This window comes from Typopeltis vanoorti, chromosome 12, assembly GCF_054136105.1.
Source record: "Typopeltis vanoorti isolate ZY-2024b chromosome 12, IOZ_Tvanoo_1.0, whole genome shotgun sequence".
Taxonomy (NCBI): domain Eukaryota; kingdom Metazoa; phylum Arthropoda; class Arachnida; order Uropygi; family Thelyphonidae; genus Typopeltis; species Typopeltis vanoorti.
The window spans coordinates 51,900,672-51,924,830 of record NC_143560.1 but is presented as its reverse complement, the minus strand read 5'-3'; the positions used below and the strand labels follow the sequence as shown (position 1 = coordinate 51,924,830).

Genomic DNA, 24,159 nt, shown 5'->3' with positions numbered 1-24,159 from the left:
CATCCTCATGGTAGCGTGTCAAGAATTCCAATGCACTGCCCAGCCGATTCACTTTGCTTTGTTCTGTAAGCAACTTAAGCACTCAGTGTGCACACAATTTCCGATAATTCAGTTTCTCCGACACAATTTCATAAAGATATGAATATGAAACTTTTTGAATTGCAGCGAAAGTGACGTCATAGTGAATCCCCTATTCTGTTGAATCTTCTCTTCAACTGAACACACCAAATCGTCAGTCACTAAAGATGGTCACCCACTCCATTCATCATCGTGCACACCTATTCTTCCTTCATTACCCATCTTCATACCATTGAATCACTCATTGCATGTTCTCCATAAACCTCAATAATTTGCCGATGAATTTCAGCTGCTTTAACATTCCTCGCATTCAAGAAATGGATAACACCTAATTTCACATGCGGTGGGTGATTCGATTTTCTTAGACATTACAAACACACATCAAGAAGTGTAAGCACTGCAAGAATGTCTGAAAATGGCACCAATGCCATGCTAAGGAATCAACAAACTCAGCATGCATGCGCACCATTGCGATCACATCGCTGCAGTGAAAATATTTAAAATCGGAACTTACTTTCTGGACGTCCCTCATATATAAGACATATGACTGGGGTCTTAGGGTAATAATAATAATAATAATTACTGTGTGTGTGTGTCAGTTGTTGTTGTGGTGTTGCAAAGTGTTGCAGAGGCTGGTGAGAACCAGTATCCAGAATTGGGTTGACGACAATGGTATTATCTTTAATAGACAGCATGGATTTGCTAAAGAGAGGTCATGTTTTAGTAATCTAATTACTTATTACAATAAGGTGACGGCTTCATTGGACAAAGGAGATGGATACACAGTAATAAACTTAAGATTTTGCAATGCTTTTGATAGTTTATCGAATGATAAGTTGATTATGCAATAATCAACTTACCTAATTACTTAAGCCAACAATGTCATTGATGACAATTTTTGTATGTTTAGACAGAGGGAACATCCAAAAGTTTGAAACTATTAAGTACACTGCTTGGTGTACTTAACAGTTCAAAAGAAATCAGTAGACACCGTAGTGTGAGGAACAAACAGCCATTGCACACACCTTAATAAGATGTAGGACCTCATTTCACTGCGATGACTACTGCAATCCCACGGGGGATGGGGGTCATACTTTCCACAAGTATACAATAGCAATCAATGAGAATTTTGGACCATTCTTCCTGTAGGTATGTAATGAGTTCCTGGACTGCTGTGGGGACAGATGTACCTTGACCTCACCCGAAGCTCAAGTTCATCATAGAGATGTTCAATTGGGTTGAGATCGGGGTGGTCTGCAGAGGTCAGTCAAGTGTGGTAATGTTTATGTCCACAAACCATGTAGTTGCAGCAGCAGTATGACATGGTGATTTTCTTGCTGAAAGAGACAATGTGAGTCTGTAGAAACGCCCAGAATGTTCAGATATCTCTCGGAGTTCAATGTTCATGGGACCACAAAGAGAGGTTTGAAAAAAAACAGGACCATACCATCACACCACCAACTCTGAATTGCATAGTTGGATTTTGCACTCTGGTAAGATGTTCTCTGGGCATCCATCACAAGCATTCATCTGCTCATACATGATGTCGGGTGAGTCATCACTCCATAACACAGCTTTTCAAGCTTCCACATCCCACTGTAGATGCTCTTTGTACCACTAAAGATAATGCTGCGTGTTGATTTGGGTAATGTGTAAATAAGCCTGCATATTGCAGTCTTACCATGGAAACCCATGTTGTGAGCCTTGGTTTTGGGTGTTTCTGAGCAGATTCATGTTCCAGTCGATGCCCGGAACTTTGTATTTAATGTGTTGGCCAACAGATGGTGGTTTTTACATAATATTCTTCATAGCATTCTACAGTCATGTTCGGGTGGTGGGTTTTCCACCGAACAGCACTTGCAGTTGGCTTCCTGCACTTACATCTCAGTATGGAATCATTAGGATGGCCCAATTTGTCAACAATTTGAGAAACAGATAGGCATGCAATGTGACATCCTATTATAATGCCTCTTTCAAACTCCATCAGTTCCCTTCTTGCAGCCATTTCACTCTAACACAGTTGCACTGACTTGGGAGCATCATATTCCTCCAATTTATACTGGATACACAAATGTGACGCTCTACATGGCATGATGCACTTTACCCATGGGAATCTGTTGACTTCTCTGCAAGCAGTGTAAGAGTCAACTGATTTTGATGAAACTTACCTAACTGCATAAAAATACATTTGCATTTAAATATGCTCTATAGAGGAAAAGTTACCTCTCTTCTGTAGTATCTTATGATATGCATTATAACAAAGTCTGCCATTTCTGATTTCTTTAAGATGCAGAAATTTCTGGATTTTTTATGCTGTTTGCAAACATTTAATGGCCATTATACAGCCTGTATAATGGCCATTATACAAAATACTAAGAAAACATTTATCAATTGGCAAAAATAACTGCAATAAAAGATAAGACTGGAACTACAATAAGGAACTAAGAACAAATTCAAAGCAGGCTAGAAGAATTTTATAAAGAACTCTATAGTGATCCTTCAATAGATATTATTATTATGTGACACCTCCAGGGAGACCCATGTTGTGACTCATCGAAGGTGAGTGTGCTAACAGCACCCCTTCCAACTACTAACCATGCACAGACTTGCTTAACTTTTTGCAAGCCATTAGTAGCAAAGGCTCTACCAATCGACCAACCTTTGCTGGAAATTCTATACTCCATCGAGTATAGAATTCATTCCAGCATTCACTTCAGATGAAATAAAACAAGCATTAAAAAAAATGAAAAAATGTCCTGGTGAAGACCTAATTCACATAGAATTAATTAAATGGGGGAGGAAGCAACATAATTCACCATGTCACAAACTTACTAAATCTATGCCTAGAAGAGGGGAAGATACTAGAAAACTGCTATTCTGATACTGTTATTTAAAAAAGGGGACAAAGAAGAAGTAAAGAACTATCAACCAATTAGTATTCTCTCTAATCTGTATAAAATTCTCACAAAAGTAATAACAAACAGGTTAACCTCTCTTCTAGACTCAAATTAAACTAGTAGAACAAGCAAGATTCCGTAAAGGCTTTAACACAATTGATCATACTCATGCAGTAAAACAAATAATAGAAAAATGCAGAAGAAAACCAACTGCCTCTCTATTTAGCCTTTATTGATTATGAAAAAGCATCTGATTCCATCAAAACTAATGCAATAATCAAAGCACTCCAAAATCAGGGAGTTCCTGAAGAGTATATGGATCTCCTCCAGGAAATATACCACACTGCAACAATCCAACTTCACACGAGTAACAATAAAATATCAATTGAAAAAAGGTGTCCAACAATGAGACTCTATCACCCAAAATCTTTACAGCAGTCCTTCAAGAAATATTTAATAATATAAACTGGGAAAATCTTGGTATAAAAATTAATAACAGAAACTAACCACACCTAAGATATGCAGAGATGATATCATAATTTTTGCAAACACTCCAGAAGATAATGATAGAAGACCTATATCATGAAAGTCGGTCTAAAAATAAACAGAGAAAAAACTAAAATCATGTTTAATAATTTTGTAACATCAAAAACATAATAATAGAAAACAATTTCTTGGAAAGAGTCTCTTCATATACATGCTTAGGTCATTCTCATTGATCTAAACTGTGGACTTCAAAAGAAAATAAATAGGAGAGTTCAACTTGCCTGGAGCGCATTCAGAAAATTGAAAAGCATTTTTCAAAAGAATGATGTCCCACTCTGTTTAAAAAGGAAGATATTTAACCAGTGTATACTTCCAGTCATCACATATGGTTGTGAAACTTGGTCTCTAACAAAAGCACTGGCAATAAACTAGCAACAACTCCAAAAAAAATGGAGAGGTTGATGCTAGGCATCACATTAAAAGAAGCAAAACACCTGGATAAGAAGCCAGACTCACATCACTGACATCATTCTTCACCACAAGTGACTAAAATGGAAATGGGCTGGACATCTATCCAGAAGAGAAGATGAGCAATGGACCATCAGACTAATGAACTGGATCCCAAAAGAAGGAAATGAGGCCATAAACACCCTAAAAGAAAGTAGAGTGATGAATTATCAAATTTTGTTGGGGAAAATTGCTCAACCACTGCCAAGAACAGAGAAAGATGGAAAGAACTGGAGGAGGCCTTCGTCCATCAGTGGACAGAAAATAGCTGAAAAGAAGAAGATACAGCCTGTATAAAATATGCTTTACAAAAACATGATTCTGTATACTTCTGGATGGAATCATCTTTATTTCCTTAGTACCCTCTCAGTTATGTAAGATACTATCATAGAATTACACACACACACACACACACACACACACACACACACACACACACACACACACACACACACACAACACTACACTAATTATTTCTGCTTCCGTTTCAACATGTTCAGCATTTTTTTTTAAATTTACATAAATTCACATACCATAAATTTACAATATTTTATTGTAAATTTATGGTATATCAGTAACATGGGAGGACTGAAGTGTGTGTGTGTATCAGGGGAATATATTCTGGGTGTGCAGTATGCACTCATGGAGTAGCAGTATCACTGATATCATATATTTGCATTTATTCCTATCAAAGGCTCCTCTAATTGTTTCCTGGCTTCACATGATTAATAAAAATAAACATAATATATTAATGCTTCATGAAAAAGATAGTTTTCAAAGCATAAACATTGCATCACATTCATGTTAATAGCCCTGGTGTGCAGTCACAAATACAGACCTTTGAACCTTTTGAACAGATATATAGATGGCACAGTGGGTAAAATTCTTAGCATTCCAGTGGTTTTAAACCACCCAGAAAGCAAGGCAAGATGTTCATTGAGACAATAGCACCTAGAAATCAGTGGCTGTGATTTTTTGTTGTGTCAATGAATTCAATTGAACTTCGTCATTTATCATGACTTGCTCTCTTTGTTTTCTGAGTTAACATCTGTTTTGCATTCATGGAGTGCGAGCTGACATATTTTTGACACTGTTATAGACAAGTTATTAATGTATAATTTTCTATAAATAATTTATAACTTTTTGGCCATATTTACAATGAGAAACAGTGTTGGAGATCAATTAAATGTCCTGTTTTCTTCCAGACCTTTTGAGGATTCTATGATTATAGTTGAAAGAGGTTGAAACTTGTACATAAATAAGTATGTAAAAATAATTATTTCAGCCTTTCTTTGGTTCAGTCCAGAAAAATAATAATTTCCTAAGTGACTGTTTCCTGATTTCTGTGCATATCATCATCATCATCATCAAAATCCTGATATACCCTCAAGGGATGTACAGGATATGATAGTACTACATGAAAAATCACATCATTCTAACTTCCTATCTACAATTTTCCTCCAAATCAGTCTGTTACCTTTCAAGAACATTATCAGATCTTACATTTCTATCTTCAAAGGCACTTTTTATTGTATCAATCCACCTATATCCTGGTCTTTCTCTGGGTCTTTTTCCTGCCAACTTACCAGAGCACACTTGTTCTGCTTTTACTCCCATTCTGTTTAAGTGACCATACCACCTGAAACAGTAGACTGCAGTGTACCACAAGGATCCGTCTTGGGACCAATTTTATTTAATACTTATATCAATAACTTCTGCAATCTTAAATTAAACATAAAATGAATACTTTTGCAAAATGATACAGTACTAATTTTCTCTACAGACACAGCCGAACAAATGCAAACCATAGTGAATGCTGATCTTTTAAAAGTAAAAAAATTTCCTGCCAACCTAGCAGAGAACACTTGTTCTGCTTTTTTTCTCATTCTGTTTAAGTGACCATACCACCTGAGATTAGTTCAGCTAATGCATTCCTGGATGCTGAAAATCTCAAGTTCTTTCTTAATATCCTCGTTGTTAAAATGATATTGCCATTGATGCCATCTGTTCATGCTCCTAATCTTTCTCAGGACTCTCATATCTGTGGTCTCTAGTCTTTGGTCAAGTGTTTTACTTCTGACCCAGCTCTCAGATCAATAAGTTAAAATTAGCTTGAATATTGTCTTGTATACAGCTAATTTAGCATTTTGGCTAATTTCTCTTTTATTCAATATAAGTTTATTCAGTTAACTTCCTACCATACCATACCAGCTTTGTTGATTCTGTTGTCTATCTCCATATTTAATTTACCATCTTCACTAAAAATCATGCCTAAGTAGCTGAAATGCTTTACTTATTCTATAGGTTCTCTGTTCACAATGCAGTTGATATTTTCAATGTTTCTGCCTATTTTCATTGTCTTTGTCTTTTTTTTTTTTTTTTAATGCTGACCTTCATACCATATCTATTACAACAGTTATTCACTTTAGTCAGGGAATCTTGCAAACTTGTAGCAGATTTATATAGAAGTATAACATCATCTGCATAAAGCAAAAGAGCTGACATTAACATCTCCAATTTTGATATTATGTTTAATGCCACTTTCCTTCATAATGTGATTCATATAGATAATGAATAACAGAGGGGATAAAGTACATCCTTGTCTGACACCAGATTTAACATTAAACCATCTTCTTGTACTTCCTTCAATACTAACTGCTGACTTACAATTCAAATAAAGACTAAGTATTGCTGAATATAATGTCCCATTCACAATATATAACTGTTCACATCGAAAGTTATATTTGGTCTTTATGAACTATAATTAACACAAAACAGATATTTGGATTATAAGACCATAGGTTTAATACACATATGTACAAATTCTTCAACTAGTTTTGCTAGTAAAACTGAATAGCTTTGTCAAGACTAAACGGTGAAAAAACTAATAAAAAAAAAAAAAAAAAAAAAAAAAAAAAAAAAAAAAAAAACACGGAGGAATACAGTAACGGTTTACAACGGTTAAACAACAAAATTGGAAGGCACTGCATGACATGGTATACGTGAAGCGAGATACATCAGTCATTATAAATATGCGTTACATAGTTTTTGATGTACTGTAGTTCTGCTAAACTTAATGAGTTAATAAGATTTTTCCATACCTTTAATATTACTCCTTGGTTTCTATTAAGGTTGTTTCCTGTTCATAGGACCACTGCGGCTTTAAATATTCAACATCTGTAATCTTCCTCCATATATGGCATTGAGCTGTTATCCCAATGAAGTTGAGAAGTGATGCACCAAACCTGAGGTGTCTGTTCTGTTATGATTAATGTCTCTGACATGTTCCTTCTAATTTCTAAGCTTCTTGAAGTTTGGTCTATGTAGGATAGTCCACACATACAAGGTATGCTGTAAACACCTGCATATTTGAAAAAAGGTACACTGTCTTTAGGGGATCTTAAAAACTGTCTAGTGGTAGCGGTCGGTTTAAACACCACTCTGATGTTACAAGGCTTTAAAATTCTAGCTATTTTATTGGAGACTAAACCACCATAGGGTATGACAATGGTTGTTACGTACTGAGTTGCTAGAGGTTGTTTTTATAGAGCATTTATTGATTAAGTTTAGAGGATACCCATTTTGAGATAGAGATTTGGAGATGTGGGAAAGTTCTGTACGTACATCTTCTTTGTCTGTGACTATGTTGTGGGCTCTGTTTCGTAGCATATGGATGATGCTGCATTTTTGTGTATGATGATCATTTGAAGAATTATTATTATTATTTAGGCCTCCATGGAGTCAAAAGATTCATCATGGGAAGTCCTTCCTGAGAAACACAAAGTCTATCAAGACTCATCGAGGGGAGGTCCCCCCCCCCCTGATAAACACAAAGTCTATCATACCACTCCTTAAACTCATTGACCGTTCTCGCTCTCACCACTCCATCAGGCAATGCTTTCCATGGTTCAACTAACCTCCATGCAAAGAAATGACTCCTCATCCTCTTGCAAACAGTTTCCTTTTATAACTTCCAGGGATGGCCTCTTGTTATCACTCCTTCCTGCTGTTCAACCAAGTGAAAGAACTCCCCAGTGTCAACCCTGCAACCACCTCTCAACAGTTTAAAAGTTTCAATCATATCACCTCTCCTTCTTCTATCCACCAAACTCTGCAGTTCACATTCCCTCAGCCGATCCTCATAACTAACATGGTACAATCCTGAAACCATCTCTGTTATCTGCCTTTGTACCCTTTACACAGTTAATTTATCCCCTTCAAATCCTGGGGACCAAATCTGAGAAAATAGTCGTCCAGTATCTGTGGGGGTTCTTATATATAGTAAGTTTAATATCTTCATTCTCTAATCTTTTGACAAGTATATCCAAAAAAGATAATTGATGATTGCTTTCTAACTCTAAAGTAAATTTGATTTTGTCAGGAAAAGAGTTGATTTTTTCTATGAACTAATGTAAGCTTTCTACTTTTTCTCTCCAGATAATAAATATATCATCAACGTATCTCCACCAGACTGTTGGTTTTGGAGTAATGTTAGCTTGAATATCATTTTCTAATTTCTCCATAAACAAGTCCACACATGGTGGTGACAGGGGACTGCCCATGGGTGGGCCTTCTAATTGTTGATATACGATGTTGTTGACTTTAAAGAAATTGGACTTAAGACAGTGATTGAACAGTTGTGTGATATCATTAGGAAAGAGCTCTTTTATAATGTCTATGACTTCTTCGACTGGTACATTTGTAAACAAGGATACGACATCAAGACTAGCCATTATGTCTGTCTTGGATAGCTTAACGTTCTTAAGTTTCTCCACAAAGTGTTGAGAGTTCCTTATGTAAGACTCTGATTGTCTGATTTTTCCTTGTAATAAGTTGGCGAGCTGTTTGACTAGTAGATATGTGGGGGAGAATCTGCCATCTACGATAGGACGGAGTGAAACATCATCTTTATGTACTTTGGGTGCACCGTAAAGGTGAGGTGTTATGGGATGCGAAGATTTTAGTTTTCTTTTTAACTCCTGTGGCCAACCATTCATATTGCGAATCAGAAGATTGGTTTCATTATGGTTATTCATGGTTGGATCTTTATTTAATATTTTGTACGTGGACCGGTCAGATAGTAAACTATTGATCTTACTAATATAATCTTTCGTGTTCAAAATGTCTGTGGAGTTACCTTTGTCTGCTTTAGTAACTATTACGTCCATGTTTCTTCTTAAGTTACAAATTGCCTTTTTATCTGAGGAGTAGTATTTTGTTTTGGTGGTTTAGCTGCGAAAGGATGATTGTACTTTGGAATCTTATATCATTAGCTATTGTCTCCGGGAGTGGATAAAGCCCTTTCTCAATACCACATATGAAGTCCATTTTTGGGATGTTGCTAGGAGCAATGGAAAAGTTAAAACCCTTTTTAAGAATTTCAAATTCTTCTTTAGAAAGGCTGTAATCTGATAGGTTGAAAATCACTTTATCCTCCGGGAGCTAGAATTGTATTTTTTCTTATAAAGTTCTACAAATTTTTTCAAATTTAGTCTATACTGTTGGAAATATCATCAAAATTGTTTCGGCAGTTAAGGTCAATTATGTTTAATTCATACCTGATATGCTGGATCCTTTCTTGAAGAAGGGCTAAGGAAGTTTTTTGATAGATCCATTTTGCTTGTTTTGACCGAATATATCCTTTGACGATAAGGAACTTGGGGATGATAGAATATTGCCTACACCTTTTGAGATTACTGAACAGATGGTTCAGTAATCTCAAATGCAGACAAATGCAGTAATCTCGCTTTACTGCATTTGTCTTTTTTCTAAATGACAGTGTACCTTTTCTTTTTTCAAACTCTTTTCATGACAAAATCAAATTTACTTTAGAGTTAGAAAGCAATCATCAATTACCTTTTTTGGATATACTTGTCAAAAGACTAGAGAATGAAGATATTAAACGTACTATATATATGAAACCCACAGATACTGGACAGTATCTCCATTATTCTTCAAATCATCATCATACACAAAAATGCAGCATCGTCCATATGCTACGAAACAGAGCCCACAACATAGTCCCAGATGAAGACGTACGTACAGAACTTTCCCACATCTCCAAATCTCAAAATGGGTATCCTCTAAACTTAATCAAATAAAATGGTCTATAAAAACAACGTCCAGCAACAACTCAGAACGTATCAACCATTGTCATACCCTATGTTGGTTTAGTCTCCAATAAAATAGCTAGAATTTTAAAGCCTTAAAACATCAGAGTGGTGTTTAAACCGACCGCTACCACTAGACAGTTTTAAAGATACCCCTAAAGACAGTGTACCTTTTTACAAATATGCGGGTGTTTACAGCATACCTTGCACATGTGGACTATCCTACATAGGCCAAACTTCAAGAAGCTTAGAAATTAGACAGAAGGAACATGTCAGAGACGTTAATCATAACAGAACAGACACCTAAGGTTTGGCGCATGACTTCTCAACTTCAAACCACGCAATAGATTGGGATAACAGCTCAATGCCATATATGGAGGAAGATTTCTAGATGTCGAATATTTAAAGAAGCTGCAGTGGTCCTACGAACAGGAAACAACCTTAATGGAAACCAAAGAGTAATATTAAAGGATATATGGAAAAATCTTATTAACTCATTAAGTTTAGCAGAACTACAGTATGCCAAAAACTATGTAACGCATATTTATAATAATGACTGAAGTATCTCGCTTCACATATACCATGTCACGCGGTGCCTTCCAATTTTGTTGTCTAACCGTTATAATCCGTTACTGTATTCCTCTGTTTTTTTTGCATTTATTAGTTTTTTCGCCATTTAGTCTTGACAAAGCTATTCAGTTTTTCTAGCAAAACTGGGCGACAAATTTGTACATATACGTATTAAACCTATGGTCTTATAATCCAAATATCTGTTTTGTGTTAATATATAACTGTAGTGTTTTGAATAGCTTCTCTCTTGGCACCTTGTCATATGCCTTTTCCAGATCTACAAATCTTAAATAACAGATCTTTGTTATATTCATATGATTTCTCAACTATTTTTTGTAAAGTGAAAATCTGATCATAACAGCCTCTATTTAGCCTGAATCCAGCCTGTTCTTCACCAAACTTCCCTTCCACATTCCTTCTCAACCGTTTCTCAGGTATACTTGCATATATCTTACCATGAACACTCAGTAGAGAAATACCTCTGTAATTCTCACATTCAGTTTTATTTCCCTTTTTATATATGTACTATGAGAGCTCTACTCCAATCATCTGGAATTCGTCCTTCTGAACTATGCAGTGCAGCAACTTTAAGACTTTTATACCTCCATACGTGAACATTTCTGGTCAATATCACCTACTCCTGCTGCCTTTCCATATTTCAGGCTTTTGGTGGCTTTTTCTACTTCAAGTATCAATATGTATTGCTGACTGCATGCCTGGTCAGTGTTTTTTACCACTGTGCTATCATCACTGCTTGTTTCATTTAGCAATTTTTCAAATTATTACTGCATACTTGAAGAATATCTTTTTCTCCTGTTTTCATGTCACCTTTATCGTCTCTAATTCCTTTTACAGCACTCTTTTCTTTATTTCTGAGCTTCTTCAACAATCTCCAGAATATCTTGCCACCTTCTTGATATTTATTTTCTATGTTCTTACCAAAGTACTCCCATGACTTTTGTTTAGTTAGTTTTACACAGTGTTTAGCTTTCTTACATTTGTCTCTGTATTCTGTAAGAGTAAAAGCTGACTTATTTGCCAGGAACTTTTGATATGCTTTCTTCTTTTCCTTCACTGCCTCTTTAACTTCCTGTGTCCACCATGGAGTTCTGATTTTTTTTATCCTTACAGACAACCACACCACATGCCTCTCTGGCTGAATCAATCAGTGTTTTCTTCTTGTCTTGCCACTGAATCTCCAAAGTTTGGTTCCTGTTCTCAAAGTCTTTCATTTTTTCTTCAATCATGTTTGCATATTTTACTCTACAGTTCACATCTGAGAGCTGCTCAACTTTTATTTGGTTTAAAACTTTCTTACATGTTCTTCTTTTCAATATGAAATTCAATTTTATCCTGCTCAAGACTAAATTTTAAGTTTCAAATTTCAAGACTACTTTCATTTTTTTATTTTGGTTAAGCCAATAATTATACAATTTGGTTGGCTAAAGCCTATCTTTTTCCTTGATTGTCATTGCCTGAATAAAATATTTTGTACTTATTGTCCAGAAAGATGTCACCAGTTTTGGCCTTTTTTGTTTCGGTCACCCGTATTATGTTGATGACACTTCCAAATTCAAATCCTCTGTACACTCTGGTGTACTGCACCAGGGAGAAAACATCCCTCTCAACAATAACATCGTCAATGAGACTTTTCTTATTCCTTGCCTCTTCTCTCCATGTGAATTTGTGCACAATTTTATTTTGGAACATTGTGCTAGTAATAACCAGTCCATGTCCTGAGCAGAAATCCAATAGGTATTTGCCACTATTATTAGTTTGCTCTTTTCTCCAAATTTTTCCAATATATTTTTGTATGTCATTTCCTACTCTGCTATTTAGATCCCACTGGAATAAAGTTTTCTGGATCTATTAGAGTGTAAGGTGAAATCAAAGTATCTCTAATACCAACTTTTCCTTTTTCATTGTTTCAGTTGCTTTCTCTAAAGCCTCAAAAAATTCCTCCACTGCTACCTTAGTAGAACCTTCTGTGGGACCATAGGCACAAATAAGTCTCATTGTCCAATTCTTCATTCTCATATTTGTCCACATCACTCTACTTGAGACTGCCTGCCATTGAAGAAGATTAGCCTCATATTTAGTGTTAAATACTACGGCTACTCCTTCTTTTTCCTTGATTGTCATTGCCTGAATAAAACATTTTGTACTTATTGTCCAGAAAGATGTCACAAGTTTTTGCCTTTTTTGTTTCAGTCACCCGTATTATGTTGATCTGGCACTTATCCAATTCCTCAGGTTAGCTCCACTTCTTTGCTATTCAAACTTCTTATGTTGATAGTACCAATCTCGAACTCTGGTGATGTTGAGTTGGGCTGGGTTTTAGGATTTGTTCCAGTAGCTGACTATTCGCTATTTGCACTGGTTCCCTGGTGAAAACAACAATGGCCTTGTTTAACCAGGCAATGCCCCAGCTGGCATGAAAATCTGTCATGTTGTACTTTTACTTTCATTTTTTTTATTTTGGTTAAGCCAATAATTATACAATTTGGTTGGCTAAATCCTAAATTTCCAGCCCATCCTCGTTTGTTCAGTATCCAGGTGGATACCTAAAGGTGAGGATTGGACATTAGGTCAGAAGCCCTGATCGGTTCTCCACATTCCTTTAAAGGCTACATGGCGATTTCCTCTCCTTTCTGTGCATATTATATGGCTATATTTAAAAATTGTATCAAAATTCATATTATCCGTTTCTCATTCTAGTATTTGCCAATGATAATCTAATTCCACCATGAAGCCATAAACCCTTTGTGCTTCTGATATAAACAGTGTGCATGAAACATAGCTGTTGTTCATTTGATGCCTTCCATATTTAAAATTATATTAATTGATAACTTAAAGTATTCCAAGTTATCCTACAGTTAATTTCATTGAACTAATCAAGATGAATGTTGATGCATTATGCACTCTTAAAACTTTCACACATCAATAAAAATGCAATCAGACAGTCAAATTGACGTGAATTTTGTAGCAAAGGTTGCATAAGCTACACGACAGCACACCCAACCTAAATAGGTATGCGTGCCCACTGGTGAGTGTGTGTGTGTGTGTGTGTGTGTGTGTGTGTGTGTGTGTGTGTGTGTGTGTGTGTGTGTGTGTGTGTGTGTATACACACACTATATATATATATATAGAGAGAGAGAGAGAGAGAGAGAGAGAGAGAGAGAGTCAGTCCTCAATGTGCAAATTATGTGTTTTACTTATATGCTTTTTAAAATCCAAGAAGCTTAAATAGCCTTAGGCTTGCAGCAGTTAGATCAGCTGCTGCAGTCTGTTCTTCACAAGTTTTGTCCTTCAAAAATTTTTTTAGCCTTTTCTCTCAAGCATGATCACTGGATCTTTCTTGGAACATTCGGTAGAAAAATGTTCTACAGCAACTGTAAAATCATTCAGATAGTGATATTATAGTTGCTGATGTTATAGAGATTCAAATCAACATTGAGGTAGAATGAACAGGAAGTGTTCAGCATGTTAAAAAATATGAATGTGAACACAACAGTGGGACTGGATGGCATATCAGCCCCTGTACTATGTGAATGTGCAAGAGAACTGGCATTACCTCTGACGAAGTTGTCCAATCTAAGTCTCAGCTCTGGCAGGGTTCCAAGGGAGTGGAAAGAGGATAAGATAATACTTTTGAATAAAGGTGGCAAACTACAGACCAATCAGGAGTGGTTATTAAAGTATTGAAAAAGTTGGTGAAAGATAAATTACAACAGTGGATAGGGATGCGATACTCTACAGTGGGCAGAGTACCATGGCTTTGTAAAGGGTAGGTCCTGTCTTAGTAACTTATTCACATTTTATAATAAAGTGACAGTAAAAATGAATAAAGATAATGGCTGCACCATGATACTGCTAGATTTGCCAAGGCATTTGAGATAATACCACATGGAAAACTATTACAAAAACTGGAGAGGATGGGAATGGATATGAAGCTAGTGGCATGGATAAGGGAGTGGCTGACAGACACCAGAGAGTAGCATATAAAAAGGAAAGATTTAAGAGGGGATATTCAGTTGTTTGCTGATGATGCAAACAACTGGGAAGAGCAATAGTTGTTATCAACTATTGCTCTTCCCAGTATATCTACATCCTGCAGTATATCTACATCACCTTTATAGGTGATGTAGATATACTGCAGGATGATTAAAATAAATTGGCATTGTGGGCAATCGATAATGATTGTCAAGTTAATGTTACAAAATATAAGGTTATGCACTTTGGGTTGAAAAGGTTGCATATGGTGTATCATATTGATGGTACTGGTTTGCAGGAAATTGATGAGGCTAAGGACTTGGGGATAATGGTGTACAAAGAGTTAAAGTTCAGAGGGCATATTGGAAAAGATGGCAAAATAGCTTAATGAATTACTTGGATGTTGAAAAATATGACAAGTAAAGACAAGGAAGTTATTATTCCTCTTTATAAGGCTATGATTTGGTCACATCTTGACTACTGCACACAGATTTGGTCACCTGGGTTTCTTGGGGACGAGGAGGTGGTCAAAAAGTTCCAGAGACAAGTGACCAAGATAGTGATAACTGTTGAATACTCCCTACGAGGATAGGTTGAAGGTTTGTTTACAAAGTATAGTTGATAGCAGAAAATAGGGAACATGATAGAAACTTTTAAGAGTTTCTAAGGGATTAAAGGGATTAAAAAATTGATGAAAGTAAAATTTTTCAATATGTGACAAATAGTCAGAGAACTAAGGGCCATCCATGGAAGTTGTGTAAGAGTGTAGTTAGTAGGATGTGTGGACCAGATTTTTTGCATGGAGAGTGGTGGGTGAGTGGAATAGATTGCCAGAATTGGTTGTGAGTTACCTGATGGTAAATGGATTCAAGGAGAGGTATGATAGGATTTGTGTGTATGATGGCTGATTGGGGTCATCTGGATGCGTCTCCAGACTCCATGGAGATGCTGTAAATAATAATAATAATAATAAAATCCCTCTATAATTCTAACAAAGTTTTTATTTTACTTTTTTTTAATAAAGTGGTATGATAAGTATTCTGGATTATGCACTGCTGCCACTGAAAACTTTTATACCTCCACATTTATTTCTGTAAGTCAGGTCAAAAATGGTCACTTAAACAGAATGAGATATAAAACTCATGTTGGATGTTTAATGAATTGAAAACAGCATAGGAAAGAATTAAACAGCAGTTTAATGCTTCCAGTACTTCAACCCTGTTGCAGAAACATCTTTGTGAGTACAATAACAAGCAAGCAAAACAAATTAAACTGGAACATAGTTGACTAAAATGTAGTTCTAGCTACAGAGAGTATCCTTTATGGGCACTAACAAGTAACCTAAAAAGTAACTTGAGATGCCACAACTATTTTATTTTCAAGGATTAGGCATTTGCCTGTTCCAGCTTCACTGGACTTTCATCTTGCATCTGGTCTTCCTTGCTCTCTCTTTCCCATTGGTATATATATATATATATATATATATATATATATCTATTTGCCTCTTTTGGTAGCTGATACCTTTCCATCCTAAATAGATGCTCTTTCATTTCTCACTATATTCCTTGATCTTTGCATTAATGTTGTGAATATCTAGCTCTCTCTTTTAATATCTTCAATTTTTATATGGTCCGATTTTGTGCATCCTCTAATTGCTCTTAAAAATATCATTTCCTTATAAAATTTTAGTTGTTTTTCATCTTGTTTTATTATTCAGTGTTCTTTTAATTGTTCCACAGATTTTCTGAATTTTTTTTATTGTTTCATCTTTATCTTTATATACTGTATGTTATTATGCAACCTAAATAATTAAACCATGTCACCTGTCCTATTATTTTATTTTCTATGACTATTTTTGATCTAATATGATCTCAACCTTCAAATGCCATGAGTTTTGTTTTCTTTTGTAAAATTTTTAAATTGTATTGTTGGCTTATTTTATTTAATTCATAAACTGATTTTTGAAGGTCATATTCATTGTCTTATAATGTAATCTGATCAGGGGCGGCTCGTGCATAGGCACTGCAGAACTTCAGCACCCCCAATTTTTCTCAATATATAAATATATTTATTAATTAATTTATATTTACTTGTAATATTTAATTTTATCATCAACAATCCTATACAATTCTCTTATTTTGTATAAAAAAATAATAAAAATCCATCTTGTAGCACTTAGGAGGGCGAAGGGTGCTAGCAGCACAGTGTTTACCACAGTGTCATATTGCTATGCATGCAAGCATATGCATGTCATAGTGAGATGCGAGCTATTAGTGTAATGCAGCACTGTCCGTCACACAGTTCCACTGCGCCAGTAGTAGAGTGTTCATAGTGCTTATCGTGTTTACTCCGTCTCATAAATATTTGGACATTACAATTAAAGGATTTAATTGTAATGCCCAAAAATTGTAAATCAATCTTTTTATTTTATTTTAAAGTAATTTTGAATTATACCAAACTGTATAATTTTATCGATAATAAACAATATTTTTTCATGTTTAATTTTTTTTTTTAAATTTTTACCATAATTTTAATATTTTATCCAAACATGTATATGTTAAGGTTAAAGTGAATAATTCCTAGAGGAGTCTGGTAAATGTAATAAAAACATGTTTATAGGTTTTATATATATAGGTTTTCATTCTCAATAGAAATTATAACAGCTTAGGTTAGGTTAGTTTATAAAGAAAAAAGTAAGGAAAGTACTTCTTTTGCACTCAATGAAATCAGAAATCATTATAAACTAACCTAACCTAACCTGGATGTCGCATGCCGAACCAGAGTGTAGTCGTAGTTTGTCGTGGGCAGATTAATGGGGATAAAAGATAAATGTTATTGTGGGCCAAGCTTAATGATTGCAGGCAGATAAATGGGGATAACAAATAAAAGTTGTTGTGGGCAGATGAATGGGGATAATAGATAAATCAGAGAGGAACTGATCAGTGTTTTTTTCCATTGATGAAGAAAGAGGTACAGCAACGACATTTATCTAATATCCCCATTCATCTACCACAACAACTTTTATTTGTTATCCCCATTTATCTGCTTGCAATCATTAAGCTCGGCCCACAATAATGTTTATCTTTTATCCCCATTAATCTGCCCATGACAAACTACGACTACACTCTGGTTCGACATGCAACATCCAGGTTAGTTTAGGTTAGTTTATAATGATTTCTGATTTCATTGAGTGCAAAAGAAGTACTTTCCTTACTTTTTTCATTATAAACTTACCCAACCTAACCTAAGCTGTTATAATTTCTATTGAGAATGAAAACCTATAAACATGTTTTTATTACATTTACCTGACTCCTCTAGGAATTATTCACCGGTTAAAGTGATTAATTCTTGTAAATTATTCACTTTAACTGGTAATTATTAATAATAACTGGATTTATCACTTTAACTGTAACATATATATATATATATATATATATATAAAGAAAGAAGAAAGATGTTTCAAAAGATCAAAGCAAAACATTGATGTACACAAACTCAACATTAAAAAAGATATATTCCAACATGAACTAAACAATAGATTTAAACATCTTATAGATGACAATGCTCTTCCATCAGAAAGTAATGGCATTATTATCCAAAACTTTTTACAATGCTCACTTGAAATAGCTGGTACCACAGAACAGAAACAAGACAAAATATCTGAAGAAACAGAGAGAAATGAAACAATCAAATAACCTACAGAATAAAATTGAATACACTGAATTGTGCAAAATGATCAGAAAACGTATCACAGAAGAAACAAGAAAATTCAATTGTAAATTCATGCAACAAACAATCGAAAACAAACATAGTCTCAAAAATGCCAAACAGCATAAACAGATAGTTACAGTCAAACTACAAGATGGGACCATAACCAGAGATAGAGATGCTATAGCAAAAAGAATTGAAGAATTTTACTCAGTATTATATCAGGATGATGAATTAAATGAAGAAGACAACTACAAAACAGCTGAAGTACCAAAGATTCTACCAGAAGTGGAGCATCCAAAACTTACAAAATGGGAAAGCTGCAGGTGTGGATGGAGTAATAGCTGAACTTCTAAAAACTGGTGGAGAAATAATCTACAAACTCTTAGCAAAACTATTTACTTTATGACTGAAGAAAAATGATGTACCAACAACATGGAAGAAGGCTATCCTAATTCTGATACATAAAAAAGGTGAGGTAGAAGACTTGATGAACTACCAACCCATCAGTCTACTATGAGTGGTTTACAAAGTGTTTACAAAAGTCTTAGCTCATAGGCTTTGTACGACTCTAGACCTAGCACAACCAAAAGAACAGGCAGGCTTTCGAAGTGGCTTTAGTACAATGGACCATATTCAAGTTGTACAGCAGATTACTGAACAGTGTAATGAATATCAATTAGCACTATGTCTTGGTTTTATTGACTATGAGAAAGCCTTTGATTCACTTAAAACTTGTGCAATACTTAAAGCATTACGAAACCAACAAGTGGAAGAGCCATACGTCAGAACCATCAAATCAGCATACACCAATGTCACAGCAGCAATTCATTCAATGGATGCATCTCTACTGGAAATACAGAGAGGTATAAGACAGGGTGACACAATCTCTCCAAAATTATTCACAGCATGCCTAGAAGAAATATTCAAACTTCTTGATTGGGAAGGGAAAAGTCTGAAGATAAATGGAAGATATTCAAGCTATTTATGCTTTTCAGATGACATAGTTATCTTTACTTCAACAGACTCGTATCCATGAACTCCAAATTGTTAGCAAAACAGCTGGACTAAAGATAAACCTAAAGAAGACCCAAGTTATGTTTAAATAGCTATGTCCAACCAGAAATAATAAAAATCAATAATGAGGAATTTAAACAAGTAGACCATTACATATACTTAGGACAATATCAATGGAACAAAATATCATGGACGAAATTAAGAGACACATGATGCTCAAGTGGAAGGCATTTGGAAAATAACTTTTATCTATCCATTCTTGAATTCTGTTTTTTACCAATTTTTCTAGTACTTTTACCACCATGCATGAGATACTGATTGGTCTATAATTTGCTACTGTAGTCCTAGAACCTCCCCTATGCAAAGGAATAAATTTGTCCTCGTTCCACTCCCTTGGAACTCTACCAGAACTGAGACTTAAATTAAACAACTTAGTTTAATTTAATTCGCAAAACCCTAGTTGATATCTCATCTAATCCCACAGCTGTATTTACATTGTGATTCTGCAATATCCTAAGAGCATCCAATTCGTCCACCTCTGTTCCCACATTAATGTCTATCATCACATGTTAAAGCAGTAACCTCACTAGGAAGATATATGCTTGCAAAGTGGTCACTCAGTAACTCAACTATTTTACCTGCTTCTGTTGCCTCATCACTCATTAAGGTTAATCTTCCATAGTTATTCTTCCTCTTACTTGTCACATAATGAAAGAACTCTGGAATTTCTTTTGGCCTGCCTGGCTAGATTTTCTCATAATCTGATTTTGTATTCCTTGCCATGCTGGTCACCTTTCTCTTTATATACCCTCCACAGCATTTTCTTCTGCTGCAGCTCATGCTTAATGATATTACTCATCTATCTAATTCCCATCCGATTAACCCTCCTTACCCTAGGTATACAATTTAATACTGCTCCCTCTAGATCAAGGGTTCTCAACCTTTTTCCAGTGGCGTACCACTATATTTAATTCAAGATATTAGATGTAGCAGTAAGCAAATCTGTTTTCGTACCACCCGGCAGTGGCTCACGTACCATCAGTGGTACGCGTACCATAGGTTAGAAATATATACACGTTAGCACAAGAATAATGTTTAATTTGCCAAATATTTCGGTCTGAATATTACAGACCATCTTCAGTGGCTACATAGGAATAGTTTTTAAAAAACAAAGTGGAATACGAACAATTGATCATTCATACATAGAACGAGCCACGTGATGTCATATCGCTAAGTATTAGAAGAGTAAACATTTTTAAAACATAATTAAAGATATTAATTCAGAAATTCATATAATGATCTTAAATAACATTAATCATTATGTCACAAGTATCGTTAAAAAATCAAGTACCATAGGTTGAGAATCCCTTCTCTAGATGATCCTTAACTATATCCCATGTACTACTAACATCCTTATTCTGCAGAGTTTTATGCCATGGTACAGATTTAAGCTTTTTCCTAAGCATGTCATAACCACCTGCCTTGTAGTTTCACAATACTCCTTCTTGACAGAATATTCCTCATGTTTTAATATATTTAATATTTTAATTTTATATATACATAAATAATTTTGTTCTTAATAAGTTTAATTCTTGGAATTCACTTGTCTACCTGGAGTTTCACAATCCTCAGTTGTAGGTAAGAACTTATCTGCAAATCTGTTAGTTTCTCTTGACATAAATTCCATTAGGTCATCAGTTAGAAATGTGGAGTGCATTGCAGATGGATTTTCTGCATTAAGTGGTAAAAGTGGCTCATCTTCCCTACTGTACTCCTGATTGCCTGAAACTAAAAATTCAGAAACCAGAAACCTTACTTTGTGAAATGTTTAATTCCCCAGATGAGAAACTGCTCTGTAAATACAATATCAAATTGAAATCATCATATGAATTGTTCACTACATCTTTGAAAATTCAAACTTCATTAGATGCGTTTTTTCATTTTCACAGCAGCTCAGGAAACTCATCATTAGAACATGTGGATTTCCAATATATGTTTCTAGTTTGTTGGTGTTCATCAGATGCATTCTTCTTACAGAATACAGAAGGATTAATTTTCAGTTAGGAATAGATACATTTTTACTCTCTATGTATATACTGTCTGAAGACTGTAAAGCAGCTATCCCTATATAGTGAACAACATGCCCTTCCCAACAGCCACAATACTGCAGATGCAAGAAAAACAAGTAGTTTTACTGTATCACTGAATAAGGTACAACGACATTTCCAGTCTGTATAATATATTTGTCAACAAATATATTGCAATTATAAACAACTGGGATAAAAATGGCACTAGCTAATGAAACCCATCCTCCTCCTCCCACAGAAACCATGCTGCATAAACTCAAGCAAAACCATTTGTTTTACCACCAATCACAGTATCTAACTAAAAACAATTGTCCTAACATTTGTCCAAATTTTCAATTATATAAAATAAGTATTTGTTTAATTGCATTTGAAATTTTCGATGTCATTAAGACAGATCACAAATGCTAGCTTCAAATAAAATTCTACCAAAACAGATAAAAACTAACATGCCATATAAGCTTTTTGTCAGTGAATCTGAGCACTCACACAATGTGGGGATGGCACACAAACAGTAATGAGAAGTCCCATGGGTATATGGCTAATGTGAGAAACACTTCCCAACATTAATGTGCTAAATTCCAGTGACCAAATCTGAGCACAATAAGCATGATGTGGCCTGATCAGGGCTTTATACAATGGAACCCACCACTTTTTTTATATTCACTGGTCAAAGTCCTTCTTAGTATCGCAGCAATCCTCTAAGTTACCTTCACTGCTTTTGCAATATGACTCCTGAATTTTAAATTTTCATAAACTGTCACCCCAAGATCTCTTGCCTCCTCTAATTCCTCTACTACAGATCCACCAATACAGTATGCCACATTATTAATTAATTCATATATTATTAGCAACAATAAAATTACAATTCTGATCACTGCAAATGTGTTCTGAATGCAATTACATTGCAATTATTATCCATTTATTTACTACATGTTTATTTCTTTGAAAAATATGGAATTTGAAAACAGAAAAACTCATATGGAATATATATATATATATATATATATATATATGTAGAAAGTATTTTACCTTGGGTATAATATATGTTAATGATACCAAGCTATTTTAAACCTGGTTTTACTCCATTTCCCAAGTAAGCAAACAAACAAACAAGTCAAGTTTGTGCCTGCAAGTGTTGCAAGTCTAGCTGACCCTACATGTTGTGCAAGACCAAGGCAACTCATGGTAAAAGTAGAATAAGCTCTGATCACTAATCTTAATATTTACCCTCAATGCAAAGCACACCTCCTGGAGGAGATGTATGATGCTTTGTATTAAAGGCAAGGGGCCAGGTTCCCACTGATGAGACCTCAATAAAGGTCGAAACCAGACTGGTTTCGACCTTTATTGAGGTCTCATCAGTGGGAACCAGGCTAGAAATACCAAGATTTTAGTAATACAGAGCTTATAAGTATTTTACCAGAACAAGTTACCATAAGGTGTTTTAACCTTATTAAATAAAAATCTCAGGAGGAGATATAAATGTAGAAAGTATTTTACCTTGGGTATAATAAATGTTAATGATACCAAGTTATTTTAAACCTGGTTTTACTCCATTTCCCAAGTAAGCAAACAGACAAACAAGTCAAGTTTGCGCCTGCAAGTGTTGCAAGTCTAGCTGATCCTACACGTAATGCAAGACCAAGGCAACTCATGGTAAAAGTAGAATAAGCTCTGATCACTAATCTTAATATTTACCCTTAATGCAAAGCACATCTCCTGGAGGAGATGTATGATGCTTTGTATTAAAGGCAAGGGTCCACTACCCAGACCAGTTTGTATTTCTTGGTATTTCTAGCCTGGCTCCCACTGATGAGACTTCAATAAAGGTCGAAACCAGTCTGGGTAGTGGCCCCTTGCCTTTAATACAAAGCATCATACATCTCCTGGAGGAGATGTGCTTTGCATTGAGGGTAAATTCTACTTTTACCATGAGTTGCCTTGGTCTTGCACTACGTGTTGCAACACTTGCAGGTGCAAACTTGAAAACTTGACTTGTTTGTTTGTTTGCTTACTTGGGAAATGGAGTAAAACCAGGTTTAAAATAGCTTGGTATCATTAACACACACACACACACACACACACACACACACACACACACACACACACACACACACACATATATATATATATATATATATATATATATATATATATACACACAATTCACATCACAGATTTGATATAATTAGCTTTATCCAGAAAATTTCTGGTGAAAAATTATTCTTAATGATTAAATTAATTTTACAAAGGCACACTGGGAATTTAATTTAAAAAAAGTTAAGAAACTTTTAACAAAAAATTCTTAAAATGCATTATAAACTTGCAATGCAAAAACTTTAAAAGTGTACCAAACTGATAAAAAAAATTACCTCAATTTACGAATAAGTCTCCTTTGAGTAAGATGCCATGCTTGGGTGCTAGTTGACTGCAAAAATACCTAAAAGGAAGGAAGCAAATAAGGAGTAAAGAAACAGCCGTGTACTACACAAACTATATATTCTTTTTTGAGTATTTCTAGACTCTCCAAATAAAAGCTGTATCATTATTTTGCAGCTGCATGAAATGTTTATTTTCTGATTATCCTGGGATCTTCACTCATCTTGTATTATTTCTGAAAGTAAAATTAAAATCCTTATTTTCAGACCAAGAATAAATCGTAGCTTGCAGAATCAAATAGGTTTCATGTACTATTTCATGTATAAT

The 24,159-nt window shown here is 35.0% G+C and overlaps 1 protein-coding gene across 3 annotated transcripts in view; it reads right to left on the bottom strand.

The window, feature by feature from the left end:
- The window catches only part of GrlHz (Gustatory receptor-like Holozoa), a 253,757-nt gene that overhangs the window by 76,601 nt on the left and 152,997 nt on the right, over positions 1–24,159 (bottom strand). For all 3 annotated transcript variants that reach the window (XM_090401540.1, XM_090401539.1, XM_090401538.1), the window contains exon 6: positions 23,826–23,893. In XM_090401540.1, the coding sequence (XP_090257666.1) occupies positions 23,826–23,893 (68 nt within the window). The remainder of the gene's footprint in view (positions 1–23,825; positions 23,894–24,159) is intronic.